General features: G+C 32.5%; 1 protein-coding gene across 4 annotated transcripts in view; it reads left to right on the top strand.

The window, feature by feature from the left end:
- Nucleotides 1-25284, top strand: part of FSTL5 (follistatin like 5) — a 683263-nt gene that overhangs the window by 533357 nt on the left and 124622 nt on the right. For all 4 annotated transcript variants that reach the window (XM_072773810.1, XM_072773809.1, XM_072773808.1 and 1 more), the window contains exons 9-10: nt 18906-19067; nt 23500-23634. In XM_072773810.1, coding sequence (XP_072629911.1) covers nt 18906-19067; nt 23500-23634 — 297 coding nt within the window. The remainder of the gene's footprint in view (nt 1-18905; nt 19068-23499; nt 23635-25284) is intronic.

The raw sequence follows: 25284 nt of genomic DNA, 5'->3' as shown, positions 1-25284 counted from the left end.
CTGACCAAGGTCAAATCCATTTTCTAAGGCTCGATTCATGTTCCATGTTTTACACACAGGTATCCATGAGCATTGCAGTTCATAGTAATCTCTTCCACCTTAGACACCCTGCGTTGCTACATATGCGGTATTCTTTTCATTGGAAGTAATTAAGTTGATTTTCAGAGCATCTTTCTTTAGGGTTTTAATGTACATGGAGCTTTGCAATTAGATAGCCAAAGAATGAGGGTCATGTTTCATAAATACTTTGCTTTCTCTATTTCTCTAGGAGGATTGCTATACACTGGCATCTAGAATAGGCTTCATTTTTTACTTTGCAGCTAGCACATAGTAAATAGATTTATGTTGATCTATTTTGCTTGTTGAACTGGAAACTTTTTTTTTTTTAATATCCTAAAAAATAACCAACTAAATTGCTGTGGGCTGATGAGAATTGGCCATTCTGCATGTAACAATGGTATTTGTGTCTTGGTACACAGTTGACCTTTGAACAATGTGCAGGTTAGTGGTGTCAACCCCCTCACAGTTGAAAATATACGTATGACTTTTGACTCTCCAAAAACTTAACTACCAATAGACTACTATTGATTGGAAGCCTTATTGATAACATAAACCATTAATTAATATGCCTTTTGTATATTATATGTACTATGTAGTACATTCTCAGAATAAAGTAAGCCACAGAAAAGAAAATTTAATGAAGAAAACCATAAGGAAGAGAAAATACTTTTATAGTCCTCTATTTAGCAGAAAACAAATTTGCATATAAGTGGACCCTTGCAATTCAAACCTGTGATGTTCAAAGGTCAGCTGCAGAGTACTCTTCTAATGATGAAACCAGTGATCCAATTAAACTCACAGTAGATAAGGTCATTAATTAAACTTGGTGACATAAGCAAGGACATAGCTCCTCCCCATATAGCCTTTTTGAAATTTGAGGTGTCAGATGAATTCAAAAATTTGTATAAAATGCAAAGAAGAACTTTTCCAAAATGGGCCATAGATACAACCTGGACTGAGTACATTTTCTCCTTAGTAGGAGGATTACCACTCATGTAGATTCATAATTTTAGGTGAGAGTCAAAGAGAAAGGTGTGGACACGCAATAGCATTTTTCCTCAGAAATCTACATCTGTTTTGATTGCAGTGTATTTACTGAGATTATATTAAGCACAAGGTAGTTTCAATTTAGTTGAGATGATGAGGCAAGCATGCTTCTAGAAGTTTAATGCCATATATAGAGACTCCATATTGAGCAAGTGCTAAAAGATGTTGTTGTTACTGCTAGTTATGATGAATATGATGATAATGACAGACAAGATAAGCCAAAAGGAAATGAAAAGGGAGTATGTGTTGGAAGGTTCTGATTAATTTATTGTTCATAAGGCAGCCTGAGAAGTTCTCCTTTGGTTCTGGCTCCACATTCCCAGCTAACACAAATTAGTTTAAGTAAGCTTTGTCAGAGGTTAAGTAGGAGGATTGCTATACACTGGCATCTAGAATAGTGACTTGCGAGTAGGCTTCATGATAAAAAATACGAATAATTTTGTGTATCATATAGTTGCATAAGGGATTAACAGTAGAAAATAGATCATTTGTGACTATCAGTAATGCTGTCACTATCAATAGATAATATATGCCATCAGATCTTAATATATGCCATCATATCACATTTCCTCTAAATCACTTTTTAAGAGCACTGATTATTTTAAAATAAAGCAAGTAATGAGCAAGCAAAACACCCAATGATAGTACTACTCCTAACAAGTACGACAGTCCTTTTTCTCACAAATGCTAATTTAAGTCAGGATGTCTTAAAAGTAAAGATTAAAAAATATTTCTTAGAAAGTATCTGGGAAATTTTATGGACGCTAACGAGCATTTTGTAAGTGATTATCATGGCTTTAAAAACTGTGAGTATTTTAAAATAACACATCAACTCTGTCAAGGAAATAAGAATTGTTTACTGAAAGTAAGCTTTTAGAAGGAGAAAATGTATTATTTAATCAACTGATATATTTTAGCAAATATTTTAGGTTATAGTGTAGAAAAAAAATACGGTAAATAGTAGTGCCATCTATTGATAAAACTGAAAACTACAGTTTCTTTTTAAGGAAAACTGAGAATTTATAGGACTGTATTTCCAAAAAAATGATTCTTTATTGTTGTGATTATTTTATTATTGTATCACATCAAGTACTAGACATGTTAAAAAATTTGCATGAGTATATGTGTATATGTATATGTGTCTATATGTATGTATCTATGTATCTATGTATATGTATATATGATTAATAATGTTATACTTCCCATAATAAATATTGGTTATTGATTTAAGTTTACTTAAGCTGTTGTCTGAGTGAATAATAGCAAATTTAATCACCGAAGAAAATTAACTTTAATATTATATACTATTTTCTGCAAAAAATTAAGCAATAAGTACTCATATAGTGAGTGATGAATCAGTGTTTTATTTATTCTATTTTAATATGCAGAAAAGACTTTAACACATAAAAATGAATATTTACCTTTTAGCATGCTATTATGATTATTTTAATATTTCTTTTTAATTTTTGTTTGATTATATATAAAACAGACTTTAAAAAATTCTTAGATTAGTTATTCTCAATAATTCTAAATTATACTCTCAATTTTTCCAATTTGCTACAGTACACCTGGTTAGAATATTCTATATCCTCTCTGGCCAAATTATCAAAGGTGATACTGAATAGTTTAGGAGAGTTAGGTTTTTAAAAAATATATGCTAATTAAGGGACAATACTACTAGAGGAAAAGTACAGAAAGCAGAAATAGTTCATTCATTTAGAGTAGGTGCAACGTCCTACTCTCAATTTAAACACAATTTTGGCTATGATGTGGAGAATGGATTAGTACAGGAATGTAGGAAATAAGATCACTTAATAGATTTTACATTTACAAAGGCTAGAAATAGTGGAGTTGCAGAGTAAATTTAGGGTAGGAAAGGGGAAGAAATTGAGAGAAAATTAGGAGTAAATATGTTGTGGTATATAATTATGTAGTGGATTGGTTGGGAATGTTAATAATTTAGAGGGACAAATCACAGATGACTCCCATTTTTTTAATTTGGCTCTGTGGTGGCAACATTATTTGCAAATAAACATATAGGAAACATGCCATTTCTGAGTTGAACATCACATTAGCTTGAGAGGTAGCCACCTCTAGTCGTTGATGGCAGCAGCCGGCACTAGGAGTATGGGAACACATACATGCACGCTCTCTCTCCTGCCGGGCACACATCAGCAGAGAGATGTGTCAAGTGCACTATTAGGGAACCAAACCTGTGAGAATGCAGAGTATGGAGAAGCTGGGAATGAAGGATTGCCCAGGAAAATTAGAATGGCATTATAATGGTTGCAATGGGATGAATCATTTTCTTTGAGCTACATAGGGTGGGCTTTTCTTCATTACTGAAATAAATCATGTTTTATTGAAAGTAGATCAGTAACATTTTCATTAAACTTTTTAATTTTTAGATAACTGCAGATTCTTATGCAGTTTTAAGGAAATGATTTGAAAGCATCCTTTAATCCCTTTCACCATTTTATTCCATTGGTAACATCTTGCAAAACTTGTAATAGTACAACATTAGAACCAGGATACTGGGACGCCTAGGTGGCTCAGCGGTTGAGCATCTACCTTCGGCTCAGGTCATGATCCTGGAGTCCTGGGATCGAGTCCCACGTCGGGCTCCCTGCAGGGAGCCTGCTTCTTCCTCTGCCTGTGTCTCTGCCTCTGTCTGTGTCTCTCATGAATAAATAAATAAAATCTTAAAAATAAAAAAAAGAACCAGGATATTGAAGTTGATAACATCAAAGACAAGAGCTCAATTCTATCACCCCAAGGATCCCTAAAGTTGCCCTTTTATAGCCATACCCACTTCTTTCTGTCCACACCCCCTCATTAACCACTGACATTCACGAATCTGTTCACCCTTTCTATAATTAATTATTTTGAGAATGTTGTGTAAATGGAATAATACAGTAGATAGGCTTTGGGGATTGGACTTTTTTTCCTCCATTGAGCACATTATCTGGAGATTCACCTATGTTGTTGTATCAATAGTTTATTCCTTTTTTTTTCAATAGTATTCCATGGTATGGATATAGTAGAGATTGTTTGTTCATGTACCTATTGAAGGACATTTAGGCTGATTTGTTATTTTCTATTACAAACAACACTGCAAAAAGTATTCATGTAGAGGTTTTTATATGAAAACAAATTTTCATGTCTCTGGGATTTTAATTGCTAAGTCAAATGGTAGTTTCATGTTTAGATTTGTGTGTGTGTGTGTGTGTGTGACTGATAGAGTGCTTGTACCATTGTACATTATCACCAGCAGTGTACGAGTGATTCAGTTTCTTTGCAACATGGCCAACACTTGGCATTATCACTGGTGTTATTTCAGTCATTCTGATATGTGTGGTGAAATCTTATTGTCATGTTAATTTGCATTTATGTGATAGTTAATGAAGCCAAACATCTTATCATGTGGTTACTTGCCATCTGTATATGATCTTCAATAATATGTCCTCTTATATCACTTAGCAATTTTCTAATTGAATTACTTTTTTACTGTTGAGTTTTAATAGCTCTTTACATATTCTTTTGTTTTGATAGTTCTTTAGATATTCTTTTTTTGTTCTTTTATCTGGTTTAGAAATATTTTGTCCCACTCTGTAGCTTGTATTTAATCCATTTCATAGGCCTTTTTTCTACAACATCAAAATTTAAATTTTGATGAGGTCCATTTACCTTTTTTTTTTCTTTTTAATGAATACTGTTTTTAAAGTCAAATCTAAGAATTCTTTGCTCATTCCTAGATAGTGAAGAATTTTTCCTATGTATTTTCCTAAAAGTTTTATAGTTCTGTATCCTGCAGTTTAAAATACATTTTTAGTTAATTTTTTGTATAAAGTGTGAGATTGAGTCAATGATAATGCCATGACAGAAAGATAATACATGAACACTAATAAAAGAGAAAATAAAAGCCTCCAACTATGGATATGACCTTATAACTAGCAGGCAATGGGAGGGATGACCCAAGTCTGAGTAATTACAAATTGGACCATGTCTGCTATAGTCAGGTATCTGCTTCTTCCTCAGACAACTTATAGATCTCTAAATTCTAATCCCTAAATAAGCCCCCAAAATAAAAGGATTCCTCTTTCCATCATGTGTTTGAGTTAGCATTTTTGCTGGTCCTGTTTTTGTTTTTCCAGGTTTGAGAGTGAACGTGAGGAGTAAAAAGAAGCAAAGGAACAAAAAAATTCTAAAACTCTATTTTAGATAGAGGTGATCTTACATCCTGAGTTAGGAGTAGCTATTATTTAATTCTTAGATATAACTTGACAAAAAAGATTTTCGTATGACAGTTAAAGATGGAGATTTCACAAGAGATTGAAGAAGAAGGAATACAAAGGGAGTTTATCGGTGCAATATAGGTAGGATGAAGTCCGAAAAAAGAGGAAATAACAATAATGTATGATACAAGTATAAAATTAAATGAAAAATTAAAACAAATATTATGTGCATGACAATTGATATATGTGGTTTGAACTTCTGCTTCAAAATGAATGTTTGGGAATAAAAATTCAGCTATGTGATACTTGTACCTAAAAAGTTAGTTTCTATGTGATAGAAACACCTAAAAAGAAATGAAAATATATTGATGATAAAGTGATTGATCAGTTGTGTAGAAAATAAATTAAATGAAATCAATAGTAAATTAAATCTATAGTAAATGAAAACAAATTATTTTAAAACTTTATTTCTGCAAAGCCAATCATCAAGTGTTGGAGGGAAAAAGTGTAAAAGTTATCCTTGCATATTTGGGAAGAGCAAGCACTTAGTTTGAGAAAACAAGGACTTAAAATAGTTGAATCAAAGGCAGTACCCTGCTACTTGTATTTTAAAACAATGGTGATGTTCATTCTTAAACAACATTCCTTTCTTTCCTAAAAGCCACGATATGATACGGTACGCAATAGCTCACTTGAAAGTGCTAGAATCAGAAGGTAAAGAACACCATGTGCCATCACACAATTCCTACTAGACAAGGCCTTTTCGGCGCTTGATAAACCAAGCATCCGTGTAGCCTTACATTCAATAGAAACATCCCTTATACTCTGGGTTTTAAGATCCTTGCCCCTCCAGTTCCAATGTCATCACATCTGACCCCATCGTTGTAAATATTTTCAGCCTTTTGCCAGAATTGCATGATGTTATCCTCAGACACCGAGCAAATGACCCACGGCTCATTGGGGTTCCAACTAAAATCTGATATCTTGGTGGTGTGTCCTCCATGAATAAACAGGAGTTCTGGAGGCCCAGAACTTTTACGGAAGTGTTAGTTAAGCTTAAACACATTGGCTCGAATAAAGAAAAATATTTCCCCATAGTAAAAACATTTGAACGTACAAGAATCAAAAACTTTTATGTACCTAATATATATATTAAAATTGCGTCAAGGAGAATATAAGAATCAAAGGATTTTTTTGATAAAGGTATAATAATAGTGAGGATTTTAATGTACAGTTAAAAAATTAACAGATTAATGAACAAAACCTAAGCAAAAGTAAAGAAGATTGTAATAACTCAATGACTGTGCTTGATATATATGTTGTGTTTAGATTATAGGTAGACGGATGGCTGTAACATTAGTGCTGTCATATATATGTTTTTTTATCATTTATATCCATATCACATATATATAAAATGCTGAAAAATAGCTGAAATGTAACTGATAAAATTAGTATACCCTAGGGGTACTTGGGTGGCTCAGTCGGTTAAGTATCCACCTTCAGCTCAGGTCATAATGTCCGGGTTCTGGGATCCAGCCCTGTGTGGAGCTTCCAGCCTCTGTGGGGAATGTCTGTTTCTCCATCTGCCTTTGCTCCCTACTCCCTATTTGTGTGCGCTTGTGTGCTCACAGGGACTCTGTGCCTCAAATAAATAAAATCTTAAAAAAAAATTAGTATACCATAATATAGTAAATTAGATATGAAAAGAATAAACCTATACCTTACAATGCTTATTTTTAAAATGCTAACTAATATAATGGGTGTTTCCTGTAACATAGAAATAAGCCAGGGTTATCCTTTTTTTTCAGGGGTGCCATCTATTACCCATCTCCACTATCACTCAATTGTTTTGGAGTTTAAGCATATAAATATTAGAAGATATACAACTTTTTAATATATATTTGCAGATGATAGGACAGCTTAACTCTGAAACCCAAGAGATCAAAATCTAAAAGCTTTTTTTTCCTAAAAGAAAATTAGGGCTCATAGACACTTAGCAACTTATAATCTATATAAACACATTTTCCATTAACAGCAAAAAAAAGAAAATGTTAAAAAAAAATTAGTAGAAAAAATTCAGATTCTAACTAAAGGACTTCAAAAATAATGTAAATAAATGGAACCATATACCATATTCTTATATTGGGAGATATCATATATTAAAATAACTGCATGGGAAAAAAGTAATAATAAAATAATTCCACAGCTTTTTAAATTATAGATTTAATACAATTTCAACCAGAATTCCAAAAATCTGTTTTTTTCTTCTCTGTTTTTTCCTTTCTTCTTCCCTTCCTCCCTACATTTCTTTTTTTTTTTCTTCTCCCCTCACTTCTTTTCCCCCTCTCTGCTGCTACTTCTTCTAATAAAAGAGTAAATGTAGGAAAAAAAACTGATGAAATTAACAGTAGTGTGAATGAATTTGTAGTAAGGGATATCAAAACCTAATTTAAATCGACAAAAAAATTAAAAAAAAATAAATCGACATTAACTAAAAAATATAGTACAGATTCATGAGGTGGTTAAAATACAGAAAAGAGCGGTAATATGTAAAATCATTTTATTTATTCATTCATGAGAGACAGAGAGAGAGGCAGGGACACAGGCAGAGGGTGAAGCAGGCTCCACGCAGGGAGCCCGATGTGGGACTTGATCCCAGGTCTCCAGGATCAGGCCCTGGGCCGAAGGCAGGCGCTAAACCACTGAGCCACCCAGGCGTCCCTGTAAAATCATTTTAAACATGAAAATATATGTGCATATATGTGATATGTAAAATAAAAATAAAATATACAATGAAAAAATATATATAGTGATTGAAAAATTATTATATACAGTGTGATGAAGAAAGGATATACAATTATTGAAAATATATTGCTTCATTCTTGAATGACGTATTAAAATAATCAATGCCACTGAAAGAAAATTAGGGTTTCTCATACATTATGTAAACATTTTTAACATTTACCCAGAAGTTGGATCATAAACTACATTATAATCTAATTAGAAATATAATTGTGTTAAAAAGAAAAATAAATTTAGGCTGTTAATTGTTAAGGAAAATATTTATTTAACTGAAGGTGTCAGTGTTTGGGTGTTTTTCTTTAGCAAGACAAGAAATCCAATAGTAATGAAAGAGTTGTTTCATGGGTCACCATAAATAAAAATATCCTGTATTTAGTTATTCAAAATACACTGGATGAAACATTTACAGCACAAATAAGAGCTAAAGGATTGTTGTACATTTCTCTAGTAGAATAAATATTCCTATATATTCACAAGAAAAAAATGGGTAAAAGCTATGAACAGGCCATTCATAAAAGGAATCAAAATGACTAATGAGTATAGGAAAACATATTCAAGTAGCAAACAATGAAATCTGATTTATTTAAAATGAGGAACCATTTGCCAAATTTAAACAATTAAGAACATCCATTTCAGATGAATTTCTGGAAAATGCACCCTCCCCTACTGTGGTTAGTTTTGAGAGAAGGGATTTCTATAAAATATTAGCATAGTAATTTAACATTCGATTTTAAATACATGTACTTTTCAATTTAGCAATTCTTTGATTCAGCTTATCTGGAAAATCAAAAGCAATAGTAGTATGTTGGTACAAGAATGATTTTTATGCACACTTATGTATAATAGTGTGAAACTGTGACCCATATCACCATTAAAATTGAATAAATTATCATGTACTCTTAACTGCAAAAATTATTAATTTATTAAAAACAATAAACCCATTTACATATATTGTCCTCAAATATGTTTAAAATATCTAAAATTAAAAAATAAATACAAAGTAATATATAGAGAATAAATTCATATTTGAGAAACAAATGTGTGCATATATGCTGTATAAGGATAGAGGTGAAACTTAAAGCACATTGCAAGATTAAAACTGGATATTTCAAAACTCTGTGGTGAGAGAGGTGATTAATATTTTATCTGCCTCCTCTGTATAATGTATTGTTAATAATCAATATGCAGTATATTCAGAAATAAAAAAACAAGAAATTAAAGAGAAATAAATTAGAGCCAACTTGAATGAGTAATATCTATTTTGCAACATTTTAAATGGCTTTTCTATATGCATGATCTTTTTTCCCCAAAATCCTTGAGGCAATTATTATTAATATGCTAATTTTATAATTGAAAAAAACAAGACTCAGTTAAAGAAGTTTCCAGCTACAGGTGGCTGTACATGCTGAACATGGGCCTCAAGCTCTGATTGGTCTGGTTTCATGTGGTTCATGGATTTATATGAAGCAGGGGTAGATTCTGATAATGTCTGTATATGATAAAATTACTAGGTTTCAGCTAGAGAGAAAAAAAAAAAACAACAACCCATGTCATTGTCCATTAAGTGAGGGGATATTCTAAAAATTATCAAATGCATTAAGTCTAAAATAGCACATTTTTCCTCTGTTGAGATTTGAGAGTTAGCTGCAGTTTTGTTTGTAGTTTTGTAACACAGGTTTCTTTTGACAGTTGTTGATTAAAATACAGATAAAGTAATGCTTGCTTAAATAAAAACTTACTGCCATTTGCAATGACGTGGAGGGAACTAGAGGGTATAATGCTAAGCAAAATAAGTCAGTCAGAGAAAGACAGCCATCATATGCTTCCAGTCCTGTGTGGAATTTAAGAAACAACTGATGAACATAGGGGAAAGGAAGAAAAAACAAAATAGGATAAAAACAGAGAGGGAGACAAACCATAAGAAAGTCTTAACTATAGGGAACAAACTGAGGGTTGCTGGAGGAGAGGCGGGTGGGGGGACTGGGTAACTGGGTGATGGGCATTAAGGGGGGCACGTGATGTAATGAGCACTGGGTGTTATGTGCAACTGGTGAATCGCTGAATTCTTTCCCAAAATTAATGATACACTGTTAACTAACTTGAATAAATAAATAAAAACAAACACAACAACAAAAAACGAAGCTGACTGCTGCTTAATTCGAGTCCCTTTTTCAAATGAGCTGGTCTGTATGTTTTTAGTAAATTAATATTATGGTTTAGAATTATATGGCTAACTCTAATGACAGGTAGATTGCATTTATAATTCCTATCAGAAAGCTCATTTTGAAATCGGAACATTATAATCCTCAGTGTGTTAGCACTGGTATAACTGTAGATGCAGTTAACCTTCTAAACCTACAGATTTTTTTTTTTTTGCTTTTGCATAAAGTAGTTTGCAATAAAAAAAATCCCTGAGGAAAATTATTTAATATTTGTAATTATCATCACTCAATTGAAAAGATTTTCACCAGGATTTGCATCAACAATATTATCATAAATTCATTTCTTGCTATCTGCAAGGCATTTTATATTTTAGAATGCCATCACGCTGTTTCATCGTAACCTTTATTTTTCAAATGAAGAAAAAAGCACTGAAAGAGTGACAGTAAGTCTCCCCAAATCACTCAATTCCAAGTTGCGATGTGAGCTCTGCCTCTTGAGTAATCCTGTCTGATACAAAGTGTTTTATATTTTATGGTCTTACACGTCTTTTAAGTTTTTCCATTTCTTATACAAGTGGTGGAAAAAGATAAGTCTAGCTAGAATAATAGCTTTAAGGAAAGTTATAATTTTTTTTTGCCACACATTTTAATATTACGTTGAAAGACATATGTTTTCTGTATCTTTTTAAGCTCTAACTAATGCAACTGTTTTTCTTACTCTCCAGTCACAAAAGCTGCCTTTTTACAGGGTAGGCATGTACTTACTCGTTATCTGGCCAATGAGGTACAACAAATATGATTGAGGAAGAGCTTAAAAGTTTCACGTGACGCGTTTAGTTTTTTTACAGGCAGTTTTGAATGAATCTGGTTATATATTGTATTTGGATAGGGTCTATATTTACATCTTAAACACTAAGCAAGTTTGCAAAATGTTTATTGCTTCCATTTCCCCTTCTCTAGTCCTGGCAGATATAGCTGATCAAGTATGGCTTTTCTTTTCTTTTTTTTTTTTTAAGTATGGCTTTTCTATCCTATTGAACCCATACGTGGGTTTAGGCCACTTCCAATTTGAATCTCTAAAAAGTCCTTTTCTATTAGTCAGCTGGTATTGAGTAGTGAAATTACATACATTTGTCATTTGTCCTATAAGTCTCAGTCACTCTGCATGTAATAGCAAAAATATGATTTCTGAAAAGCAAAGTGTGTGAGTTAAGACAACTAATATTTCGACTTGCTCTATATTGTTTCTTTTAATCTGTTTAATTCTAGGAAGGGTTTCAAACTTTATAAACGGGAAAACTTAGAGAAATGAGATATTTTATCCCTTAGAACATAGAGTATGTGTTAGAGATTCCTTCGGATATTCGGGGGTGTATGTGAAGGGGTTACTAGAGTGTATCTACTGCACATTCCCTGCCTCAAATAATTAATGTGGGATCTCCTGAAAATTTGTTTAAATTAAATATATATTAAATGAAAGTAAATAAAGTCTAAAAAAACCAGTATCCATCATGTGCCAGACATTAAATTATTTTTTTCATTAATTCTTTTTTCATGGATTGAGAAAAACAATGTTCTCTCTTATTGCCTTGAATGCTTTGGCTATGTTTTGTGTCAGAGAGCATTCATGTAAATGATGGCTTTTGACATTTTTTAAAATTGGGGATTAAAAGGACCACTAACTTTAGGATTAGTAGAATGGTTCTAAGTTCATTAAACTAGGATAGACTGCTATCCCTTTCAAAATAGCTTAAAAAGGTGTGATTTGTTAGACTACTGTAGGATAAATGGGAAGACCTAACAGAAAAATCACAAAAGTTTATGACCATAAGTATGTTGTTGTTAATTTATATTTTGCCTCCAACATTTGTTGGATCCTCTACATTTTTATGAAGGCTGCAATAATGTGATCAGAGAGTTTTGTAATATTGACAAGAGGCAGTGTGAAAGTCATGAATATAAAAAGACTGCTTTGGGACAAAGTTAAAGAGAAATTGATGGCTTTAATAATGTCAGAGACAAAAGGCATTGGACAAGCTCAGTAGCATTTAAAATATTTATTAAACTCTGTCTGTAATTTTTCATAGGAAAGTTGCTTTAATGACAAAGGAAGTCGTAATACAAACAGAACAATCCAGATGCCACTGTGAGTCAGCACTACTTCAGAGACATTTATATTCTTAGCCTCAAGCTTTCTAAGAACCTTTTCTAACAGTTGCAGCTGTGTGAATAATTTGTGGAAGAGCAGTGATAGAGTCCTTCAAAGAATACAAGATAATGGCATCGAGAAAAAGGGAAAAAAAAAATTATATCCAATGTTTAGTTGTTTACATACCAGTGACCTGACAATTCACCTTAAATTCATTATTGTTTTCAGTTAGATTGCAGTCATTGTATTGGGTCAGTGATCTCTGCTTCTGGACTCTAAAGTCAGACTTCCAAAGCACCCAGGTTATGCTGTTTTCATACTTTCTGAAACAATGCAGAGATTTCTAAAGAAAGATCACAGAATGCAAGTGAAAGGATGAAAAGAGCAGGGCTTAGTATTATAGACATCCATTTTTTCATTAGATCCTTTCTCAACTAGATTAGAAAGATGATTAGATTCTATTAGATACTTTGTGATATTGAGAAAAACATTGATTTATTTTAATACGGTGAAGTTATTACAGAGCTTTAAGAAATATATCCACCAACTTTTACTAAGTTTTATATCTATTAATATTATTCAGCACTGTATGGTTTTGAGCTGATAAATCTTCACAACTGATTCCATGGCAGGAAGAGAGATTGAGCAAAATATAATTATACTATTTTTACTGTACTTTCTTTAGCCTATCTACTTTTTTATTCTAAAGTTAATTTTTAGTATCAAAACCTCGTTTTCATTTTAATTTCTACAGCTAGTTAAAAAGTATTCAAAAAAAATAAAATAAATAAAAAGTATTCACCCTAGGTATGTATTCTTAGAGCAACTAGTCCTCCATATACGGTATCTGATTATGCTTTATGCTCTAAGAACCATTAGATAAATTAAATACAATTTTATTATATTAGTTCAATATAGTCATATGATAATTTTATCTTAACTGGCTCATGGAAAGAAGTAGTTCAGTTTCCTTGAGAAGTTACTCGATTTGAGCTGAGTTATTAATTAATGGCTCTCCAAACTACTATAAATGCATTGATAATATTTTGACCTTTACATTTTAAAATACAATTTTTCAAGGAATTCAAATATACCTTATATATAACTGCTAAACATCTAATTTTCAGACTTTACATTTAGCTTACAAATAATCATATTCCAGTAGTTATATCTATGGGAACATTTATTTTATGATTGGTACCAGAAAAAACAATTTAAGTCAAGAATGCATTCTTTTTAATGTTCATTCAGTTAATGTCAAACCCTGTACTCAATACTTATTCAACATGTCAATGTATAAAACAGAGCGTTTGAAAGATGAAGATAGTCATCTAGCACAATTTACTACCCTTAGAAGTTGCTCAATAAATATTTATTAATTATTTTCTTAAAATTCAGAAAGAACGGTGTATTTTATACATTTCTTAAATTTTATTTATGAATACAATGCATATATTTACATTCTTATATATGTCTCCCATTTTAAGAGACAGAAACTATATTTTCTAGAATGAAATTGATCAGTATGTAATAATCTCAACTACTTAACATGTTTATATACATGAGCACATAATATACTATTTAATATAGGTATCATTTGATTTTCTTAGATAATATTATATTAAATAAATTGCTTCCTGAGTAATTTTGGTGAGAATTTGAATATCATTAGGAAATTTTCACTGTATAGACATTTACTTTAAATATTACCTTTTGCTTAAAATATTGAGAGCCTTATTTAAAGATTTTCATGATAACACACAGATTGGATTCTAAATCCAACGTGAAAACTCTTTGGTGGTCTTCATCAGTTTCTTTATTCATGCAATACCAACAGCAAGGAAAGACGAGTTCATAGAGTGCACTTCCTAACTAAAAATGACTGTAACAAATGGCTTGAAATGTTCTCTGGAGGATTATTGACTTTTTAATTCAGGCTACCATCAATCCTCATTTATATTTCATAATATGTATCCCGGGAAAAATTACCTACTTTTAAATGTGTAGCTTGTCACTGAGGTTAAATAGATGTTATGCCAATCACTTATCCTTCAATTCTGCGTAAATTAAAAGATATTTTTCAGACCATCACTTGATACCAGCATACTAAAGGAAAAGCATAATATATGTTTATTTTTCTTCAAAATATAATAGTGTTTATTCGGGTATAAAAGTTCAATATGGCAAAAATTATTTTTCATTGTTTTTCTTTCAGTTCACTTGCAGATGTATCAATAAAGTAGAAACAACTAGGAATGCAGGGAGATTGAATATCTTATTTGAAAAGTTGTCCTTTGAGGAATATCAATGACAGTATAAGTGACCCATATAATATCTACATTTTTAAATATGAATGATGTAGAATTTGTTATCACTGAGTTGACTGATGTCCTTCTTTCAAATTAATTTTTGATATATTCAGGTTGTCTCATTTTTTTTCTTTTTTCTTTTTTTTTTGCCATTCCAAGAATGATGTAAGAAACATTGGTCCTTTGGCTATAAGTTTTGTGGCAAGATGCACTTTCTTCTATTAAATGTTTATTGAAAGAGTAGTTTTCCATTTTGGCACTCTATGTAAGTCTTTTTAAAAAGCTCATCTCCCAACTCCTGAATTGTTAAGAGATTAGAGATTAGGCCTGAATATTTGAAAGAAGTCTCTTTACTCTAGATCTTATGGTAATGTGGTTTTGCTGGAAGTATATTATCATATCTCTAAAAAGTTATTTACTTGAACCTCCTCCAATATAATAAAATGGCACAAAAAATACCCTGTGCTTTTAGATATATGCCAAAAGCCTAAAAATGTGCTCTATGTTCCCAGGAAAGTATGTGCAAAATTTTATGAGAACTATTTTTGAAAGTATATTTGATATTTCAAAATAAACCATTTGAGTGCTCATCAGGGTTAAAAAAATCAGAGTGTGGTTTTACTCCCATGTTGCTGCCGGTGTTTGTGTGTATTGTGTTTGTTTTAAATTAAATTTAGGGGAGGGTGAAAGGATGCAGCAGAAATCTGGTGCTCAGAACTTTGGAAGTTTATTACTTTTTCTGTTCCAGTAACCATTAAAGGCAATTCACAAAGTAAAGACATAGCTACAAATTGAAAGAATTACTGGGCATTTCTGAGGATTCCTTCCTTCCCATAGAGCTGGTATAAGTCTAGTGTATAGCCAAAATGATGGGGCCAATAGGATGATATCTGTAGTCCTGATTGTGGCTTCAACTAATCTCTTGATTTGAATTGCTTTTATAACTTCAGTAAATCTAGAAGGCTGATATTTATTCATCAGTTAGTCTAATTTGTATATACAATGGCTCCTCCAGTCACTAGGAAAAACAATGGTGAAACTAACTTTGTGCTAGACTTGAGACCCTAAAGAGAGTCTCAGTGTGGACCTTGCATCTTGGACAGGCATTCCATTGGGTGAAAATAGAAGAAATCAGGCAGTTGAAAGTATATTAGCTAACCAATGAGCAAGATGGTCCAGGTGAATATTTCTATATATTGTCTTTTGCTAAGATAGCTCGAGCAGAGACTTCTTCCACTGAGAACCAGGGTATTTCTCCTTATTTACCAAGACATATTCTTACTAAGGCAAATGCAGGGTACATATGTTCTCAAGTCATTCTAAATAACAAATGATAAAGTGTGAGCATGAATAAAAGATATGTGTGGTAATTAGGTCTGTAACATGCCTTTTGTGGAACATTTCTTCATGTTCCACAGTACTTTTTGTCACTCAATTAGGTAAGGGGATATAATGATGAAATAATGCGAAACCACTTCTATCAAGAAACTTACTATATATATTAGCAAACAATATACTAAAACAGTGGCTGAAAACAACAAACGTTATCTTAGGAGATAATAACAGGAAAATAGAGATATGAGATAATAAGTAGAGAAATGAGACAGCTAAAGAATTTGAGAACAGCTTAGTCAGCTGGTCTTGGTATTAGATCTTTTCTGAGGTTGCAGTTTCCTTGGAAAATGTGGATTTAAGTACTTTGCCCGTTTTTTAATTGCTTTTTTCTATTAAATTGCATGAGTTCATTGTATATTATTTTAGGTACTAGCTACTTATCAAATATCTGGTTTATAAATAGTTTCTCCTGTTCTGTAGGTTTCCTTTTCATTATGTTGACAGTTTCCTTTGCTATGCAGAAGGGGTGGTTTGTCTTTTGTTGCTGAGTTTTAACAGCTCATTATATATTCTTGATACTAGTATGTTATCAGAAATAATTTGTAAATATTGTCTTACTCTGTGAGTTGTATTTACACTTCTGTGATGATATCCTTTGATGCACCCCAAATTTTAATTTTAATGAAGTTCAATTTCTTGATTTTTTTTCTTTTGTGCTTGTTTTGGAGTTATATCTAGGAATCAATGGAAAAATACAAGGTCAGGAAGATTTACCCTTATGTTTTCTTCTAAGTGTTTCATTATTTTATTATGTTAGCTCCTACATTTAGGTCTTTAATATATTTGAGTTAATTTTTATATATGTTGTAAGGTAGGAGTTCAAATTTGCTTTTTTCCATATGGATATCCAGTTGTTTCAGCATCAGTTCTTTTTTTTTTTTTTTTTTTTTTTTTTATTTTTTTTTTTATTGGTGTTCAATTTACTAACATACAGAATAACACCCAGTGCCCGTCACCCATTCACTCCCACCCCCCGCCCTCCTCCCCTTCTACCACCCCTAGTTCGTTTCCCAGAGTTAGCAGTCTTTACGTTCTGTCTCCCTTTCTGATATTTCCCACACAATTCTTCTCCCTTCCCTTATTTTCCCTTTCACTATTATTTATATTCCCCAAATGAATGAGAACATATAATGTTTGTCCTTCTCCAACTGACTTACTTCACTCAGCATAATACCCTCCAGTTCCATCCACGTTGAAGCAAATGGTGGGTATTTGTCATTTCTAATAGCTGAGTAATATTCCATTGTATACATAAACCACATCTTCTTTATCCATTCATCTTTCGTTGGACACCGAGGCTCCTTCCACAGTTTGGCTATAGTGGCCATTGCTGCTAGAAACATCGGGGTGCAGGTGTCCTGGCGTTTCATTGCATTTGTATCTTTATATATATATAGTTTTATACACACATATATAGTAATCAAAATATATATGCATATGTATATATGTACAGTAATCAAAACAATGCGATACCGGCATAAGGAAAAAAATTTAAATCTATGGAATAGAGTTAGAAAGCAGAAGTAAACCTATTAATTTATGGCTAATTGATTTTCAACAAAGATGCCAAGGAATAGTCTTTTCAAGAACTGATGCTGAGGTAAATCCCCAGCAATTGCACTGTTGGGGATTTACCTCAGCATCAGTTCTTGAAAAGACTATTCCTTGGCATCTTTGTTGAAAATCAATTAGCCATAAATTAATAGGTTTACTTCTGCTTTCTAACTCTATTCCATAGATTTAAATTTTTTCCTTATGCCGGTATCGCATTGTTTTGATTACTGTACATATATACATATGCATATATATTTTGATTACTATATATGTGTGTATAAAACTATATATATATATACTATACACATACATTGTAGTATATTTGGAAATTGAGAGTTATGAGACTTTTAGTTTTATTCTTTTTGAAGATTGTTTTGGCTATTGTGGCTGTTTGGGGGTCCCCTGTAATTCCATATAAATCTGAGGATTAGCTCTTCCATTTCTGCAAAAAAAAAAAAAAATGCAGGTGGAACTGTGATAGGGATTACATTGTGTCTCAAGACCAATTTTTTGTAGTACTGTCATCTTACTGACATTTCTTACTAATTATTTCAACTCATAAACTCATAAACATATGCCTTTTCATTTATTTAGTTTTTCTTTAAATTCTTTCAACTCATTTTGCAGTGTTCAGCATAAAAGTCTTTCATCGCCTTGATGAAATTTATTTCTAAATATTTTATTTTTTTGGATGCTTCTGTAAATGTAATTGCTATCCTGATTTTTTAAACATGCTAGGGTAAGGAAAAGATTTTCTCATTTATATTTTCATTTACTTATTTATATAACTGAATTTTTAAAGTCTTATTTAATTCCTTATATTTCTTTGTAATTGCTAACTATTTTAATGTTCAAATTTTCTCACATTTGGTGAATAAGGATGTGAATAAAGGTGAATAACCCCTTTAAGCTGACTTCTGTATTTCTTTGATGTTTCTATCATCCTTGAAAACTTCTTTTATTACCAAAACAGGATATCCCAGGTCAGCTTGTATTTTTCCTGGCATAGTCTCAGAATAACTTTTATGTAAGGATGACTGGCATATTTTTGTAGATGATGAATTTGGAAACTAAGAGCTATAGAAATATTTATCATTAAAATATATAATCATTAATTTTCTCACATTGCAATTTTTGGGAAATCAAAGAATATGGCTTACTAATTCAAATTTTTCTCCATTTCTTTTTGTAGTGCCTCCAGTAATCCGAGTGTATCCAGAGAGCCAGGCTCGAGAACCTGGGGTAACTGCAAGTCTCAGGTGCCATGCAGAAGGGATACCGAACCCTCAGCTTGGCTGGCTGAAGAATGGAATCGATATTACACCAAAGCTGTCCAAACAACTCACACTGCAAGGTGCTTTTTATTTGCATTTTTTTCCCTTTAGATGACCATGTTGAAACTTCACACTAAAATTTATGACAGAGTTTACATGATTTGAAAAAAAAAAAAAACTAGTTGATGGAAACAAAATGTCATGAATATGAAAAAATATATATAATTGTTCCTGAGGCATTATATTTGAAATAGAGTCCTTTAGTACTTTTAGTGCTTTACATAATAATCTTGTCATAATAATTCATTATGTCATTATTTTGATGATAAGTAAAATACTATATTATGTATCTTTTAAATAAATACTAGTCCTATGAATTATAGCAGATGTGCTTATGGCTCTCTTCATAGAATAGATTCTGAAGGGTCCATTTAAATGTTTAAATCATACTTTAAAAATATATCATAGAGAGTGTCAATAGTACAGAAATTCCTTAGTGTATATTTTGTAGCATACCTTGTAAATGAAGAGACAAGAAAAAAAAAGTTACTAGATACGTATCAGAGATTGAAAGTTATGAATGTTCTTACTGAATTTTAATATATAAAATATTCCATTTTAATAGGCTAAGTATAAATATAATTAATCAATTATTTTGCAGATTATAATAACAATGAACATGTGATAAGTAGGAAACAAAATTTTTTTTGTAATGTCAAGTAATCTAAATAATGCAAAAACAGTTGATTATGATTATACTAGTAAGTTTAAAAATGTATAAATCTTATTTCCACCATCCAGATAGAATGTGACAAGTCATTTTACAGGAGTATCTGATGCATGACATTATATTCTTTATTGTATGCTTTAAATTCCTTCAGTTTATGCTAGAAGTGAATGTATTTTCACTTTTGCTTTATTTGTATAAACATAGACTTCACTTCTTATTCCACCTTAACAGTGAATGTTTCAATATACGTTTTTAAATAAATCTTTTTGAAATATTTACTAATTTATTTTTGCAAGTGAAAAATGACATATGAAAGGAATTGTGACCTTTAAAACCTGAATCCTACAAATTTCTATATTAATAGAAGTAAACCCAACAAATTTACATGTTTACATCTACTGATTACATCTTTAGGGTCTATAATCTTAGAAAAGGATTGATCTGATTGATAGAAATTAAAGTGAAGAAAGTTGTATTTAGTTTCTGGTTTTGTTATCTCTTTCCCATTTAATAGCAGTAAACCATATTAGATGAACATATTATATCTTTACTTCTAGGAACATACAGGAAGGCACATATAGGGGGTTGGATACACTCCAGATTCAATAGTGAAACAGTGGGGGCCCTTGTAAGGTAGTTATTATCATTTTTAAAAACAAGAGAAAATAGCTGAAGTTTTGAGAGAATGTGACAGATGAGAGGTGAGTAGGGAGAAAAATCTAGGTGCATAGGTATGTGAAATTCCATATGGCTTTCTATATGGTTACATATCACGAAATACTACAGTTATTTGATTATCCATTCATTCAGCAAATACTTAGTTAGCATTTATATGTGAGGTCCCCATCTAGGCATGGACTGAATACACCAGTGGATGGGACAATATGTTAATGAGAGGAAGTAAACACTTAGAAAAGCAGAGATGTTTAATTGGAAGGCAAACCAAGATAAATAACACAGGAGACTAAAAATCAGCAGCACGCAAGAGAACAAAGTGATCCTACAGAAGAAAAGGAAGCTAAGTATGGGAAGAGTTCAACAATATTAAAGGCATAGAAAGGTATAGGAAAGTCACTGAAATGTATTCATAGGTCTAGTGATTAGTTTGGCCTTTTGGCATTTAGAAAAATGGTTTGTAGCCATCAGGCCTCCATGGGTTTAGAAATGAGAAGGAGGCGAGAAAATATAAAAATCTCTCCAGATTTTGAAAGGAGGACCGAGGAAAAGGTAGTTGCTGCTGATGGAAACGATCAGGACTTAATGGAGATATTTTTTCTTCTTAGACAATGCATCAATCTGAAGAAATGTTAGTAAAGAAGATGTGCAGATAATGGAGGTGGGGGAAGGGTGATCAAGTAATTGTAAAAATCAGAAAGAAAAAAAAAGAGAGATTTTTCCCTGGAAAGAACCAGAGAGTTTCCTTTGAGAAGTAAATAAATGTGAATATGTAGATGGAAATAGGAAGTTGGCTTTACTTGTTTTCCCAGCTTTTATTGAAATATAATTGACATAGCATTGTGTAAGTTTAAGGTATAAAGTGTGATGATTAAATAAGCATATATACTGAAAAACGATTTGGGTTTACTTGCTAATTACATGTATGACCTTCATGATTCAAAAACAAGGTCACTTTAGGGCGAGAAGTTAGATTAGGATGGGAAACATCACACAGAGTAAAGATTTGAAATAAAAATGGAGCAGGAAATGAAAGGCACGTATCTGTAAAGGTCAAATGAAATGAATACCAAGTAGCACCGAACATCCTGCACGCTGAAAACTGTGAAGTTGAAAATCTGTAAATTTGCTTATGCAATAGTCTCTTAATGTACTCAAAAACCTAGATGCACGAACACCAAGTGCAGAGATATGTCAGCGTGCTCTAGTCTTGGCAGTTACTAAGGCATATGTGTCAGAATGATAAACGGACTAGGAAATTGCTAGTTCTGGCAATAGACTAGAGAACATCTAGAAACGGTAGAGAAGGAGGAAGACAGTGGAGCATACAAGGTGGGAGAACATATAAGAATATTGAGAAGACAATATGTGAAGAAGGAATAAAATGACTTGATATTTCAAAAAAATTCTAGAGAATTCAGGTTAAGTGTGTGGGTCTTGAGAGCAAGTATGTTCTAGGAGAGAGCCATATTTCATGTAAAACACGAGGCCGATGCAGCTGAAATATAGTGTTCACTCTTTATCTTTTAGAACAGGGGTCTGCAAACTGTAAGGCCCACAGACCCTTTGGGGAGCTGCCTATTTTGTAAATAAAGCCACCTGGGGGGCTTTGTTTTTGTTTTTAGAACACAGCCACACTTGTGTTTTAAAAATTGTTGATGGCTGCTTTCGTGCTGCTGACAGGGGTGAGTAGCTGTCACAGATACTATATGGCCCACAATGCGTAAAATACGTATGTGGCCTTTAACAGCAAAAAACAAGACAAAACAAAAAACACAACTCCAACCTCTGTTTTGGAGTAGTGATTCTCAGCAGTGGATGGGGGGCATGGAAGTGCCCAATAACCTCTATAAAGTGAGAACAAGGTTCATGTTATCTGAATGGCTGTTCCTCCCCAAACGCTTACTGCCTCTCCACATCCCCTTCACATCTCTTGAGAGCCATTGGCGTTTCCAAGCTCTTTTTTCCCCATTGGTTTTCTATCTTTCCCCAAAGAGCCACATGGATTATTTTGTCCCTTATCTGCCTTAGGAGAGTCATACTGCTTTCTGTCGCACATGGTACATGGGATTCTTGTGATTGGATAACGTGAAACAAACACACGCAGAAAAAAGAAAGAAAAGAAAGAAAAGAAAGTAATAGAGGAAAAAAAAAAAAGAAACCTAAACAAATGAATACAACAAACACTGAATATTAGAGTCTGACAGGTGTCCAGCCCTAATCTTTTGAATTGAGTAATTTCCATAAGATCATTCTAGGAGTCTCAGATTCTGCTTCTGATAATTATGTGTTATTTAGGATAATTAAGAAATGATATACGTAAAAACACCTCATATATTTCCAACATATAGTTGACGGTTAATTATACTCTGGTTTCCACATTGGGGAGTGCAACTTGTTATTCAGAGTTTAGCTTAAGAGGTTATTTTACCAAGATTTAAAAGTTAAGCTAATTATTCCCTTAATCCTTTGGTTATATGATGACTGTATCAATTTCCATATTATAATATTGTTTATGTATATTTCTGGAAAAAGACTGAAATCTTGCAGACAAATCATGTGTTACTATCTTTCCGTTTTCCTTACCTAATAATTTCCTTACCTTATAATTCCAGACATATAATACATGCTCAATAATGTACTTGATAAGTGACAATCATACTATACTTCCATGATGTAGCTCACTGAATTTCTTTATGAAGTCCTTTTATACATATGCGCCCGTATTTCAGCCATATTGCTATTATTTTAAAATTTTATAAAGGTTGGGGAAAAGTGGATTCTAAGTACTAAAAATAAATACATAAAATACATACATTATAGTTATCAATGTGAAATATGAAATGTGGAAAACAGGAAATAAATATAAAATATGAAGCATGTACATTTGACATAGAGTTTTGGGCTCTCTGCAATAGAATGACAACACAGTTTACGAAACACTTGAGTGCTTTTGGAATAATTTGGCATGCCTCCAAAGCATGGAAGTAGGAAGGGAAACACTTTAATTAGGACGAGCTAAGAGAACTGCTTGACTGTGTAATCGGAAAGCGCTGTACCAAAACTGAAATCATAGTTTACAAGTTGCATTTGCCTTCTGTTTTCAGCAAATGGCAGTGAGGTTCATATAAGCAACGTGCGCTATGAAGATACGGGAGCATACACTTGTATCGCAAAGAATGAGGCAGGAGTGGATGAAGACATCTCTTCTCTTTTTGTGGAAGATTCTGCTAGAAAGACCCGTATGTATTGAACACTTATACCCACAACTTTACAATTAGGCCTTTTTCAAAAAGCAAAAGCACCAGAAAACTCTTCAAAATGAACAATGCATTAAAAAAAAAAAAAAAAAGAAAACAGTTTCAGAGCTAGGAAAGAGAAGATTCTTAAAATTTTAAAATCAGGTTTGAGAATTAAACCAGAGGCTTGTGAAATTTTTAATACAACACCAGAATGATTTTGTTTCCTTTGCAAGTGCGCTTGCCATGTTTCAGGTCTTGTCTTCCCATTCGCCCACACAGGAATTTAAATTCCTCTCAAAAATCCCTCTTCCAAAGGACTTGGGGATTTCAAGGTCCCAAAAATACAGCAATGAGGCTTCTATAGGTTTAATAAATTAATATCTTTCTTTTTCTGTCAGTTGCCTTGCAGTAGGTGGCCCACGGGCCGTACATCAGGGCTTCTCTGCCACAGGCACTGGTTACTGCCATCATAAGACACTCACTGCCCCGGCACCAACATCAATCCCTGGGCTGTTCTCTCCATTTAGTGGTAGAAACCCTTTGCCTTTGCTCTACATGTTTCCTGGTTATAAAAGTAATAAGAAAAATGTACCACTCTTTAAAAAAAAATATATATATATATTACTTAGCGAAAGAGATATGGATAGGGTGGGGATGTTAAAGATGGATTTTTAGTAATAGCTCAATTGCTTGGACTTCAAAGTACTATGATACAGTGTTTATCAAGTGAGCTGTCTATGGGAAAACCCACAGACACTTCCTTCCCCCAGTTACATGTGCCAAAGTACGGTAGCTTTAGGTTTGGGTCTGGATGTACACGGAATGACTATGGTCCTTGATTCTCAGTCTGATTTGTCATATCTATTTACAAGTCTTACTGATCTAATTTGTTGCAGGGGCCCTGATATTTGGAGGGCTGTCTAGTTTGGCACGCCCATTTCTCTGAACCAAGTTTTTGAACAAGATGAAGTATTGTCTCAGGAATCTTCTTATTTCTCTTTAAATCAATGAGTACATGTAGATATTAGTGGGTCCAATGGGAAAGGAGGCACTTACTCTAAGTCCTGAATACCAACATATCTTGGTCTGGCTAGGACAAAAAACAAAGCAAGTATTTAAAGAGAAAATTCTTAAGGTACAAAGACAGAAAAAAAAGCTGGGTTTAATGATCTGGATATGATCCACCATAATTTTTCTACTCCTTTCATATGTTTCTGCTAAATACCAATTTGCAATTCACTTCCTGTTAAAAACATAATTTTAGGTGACGATAGTAACATATTTTACTTGGTTTTCTCTGTTCTTTATGGTGACGATAGTAACATATTTTAATTTCAACTCTCCATTTTGATATTCTTTTAATGTTGGTCAAGTACTTTCCAATATATTTTCCTAGTTACAGCTTTAAAATACCTAGCAAGAATTCCTATAATCAGTGAATCACCAATTGATTATCAGCATGTAAATTTGAGGAAAATTCGAGAAGTGGATTCAATATAATTTTATTCATAAATTTAGTCATATAAATGTTTTTGTTTAATTACAGTTTCTGAAATCATGTTTTTATTTTATTTTATTTGTTATTTTAAGCTCTTCGAGGTCAAAATAATACAGTTTGAAAATATTTTGAGATTATATGTTAGTAGCATG

The sequence above is a fragment of the Canis lupus genome, chromosome 13, assembly GCF_048164855.1.
Source record: "Canis lupus baileyi chromosome 13, mCanLup2.hap1, whole genome shotgun sequence".
NCBI lineage: Eukaryota > Metazoa > Chordata > Mammalia > Carnivora > Canidae > Canis > Canis lupus.
This window is presented reverse-complemented; position numbering and strand designations above follow the sequence as displayed.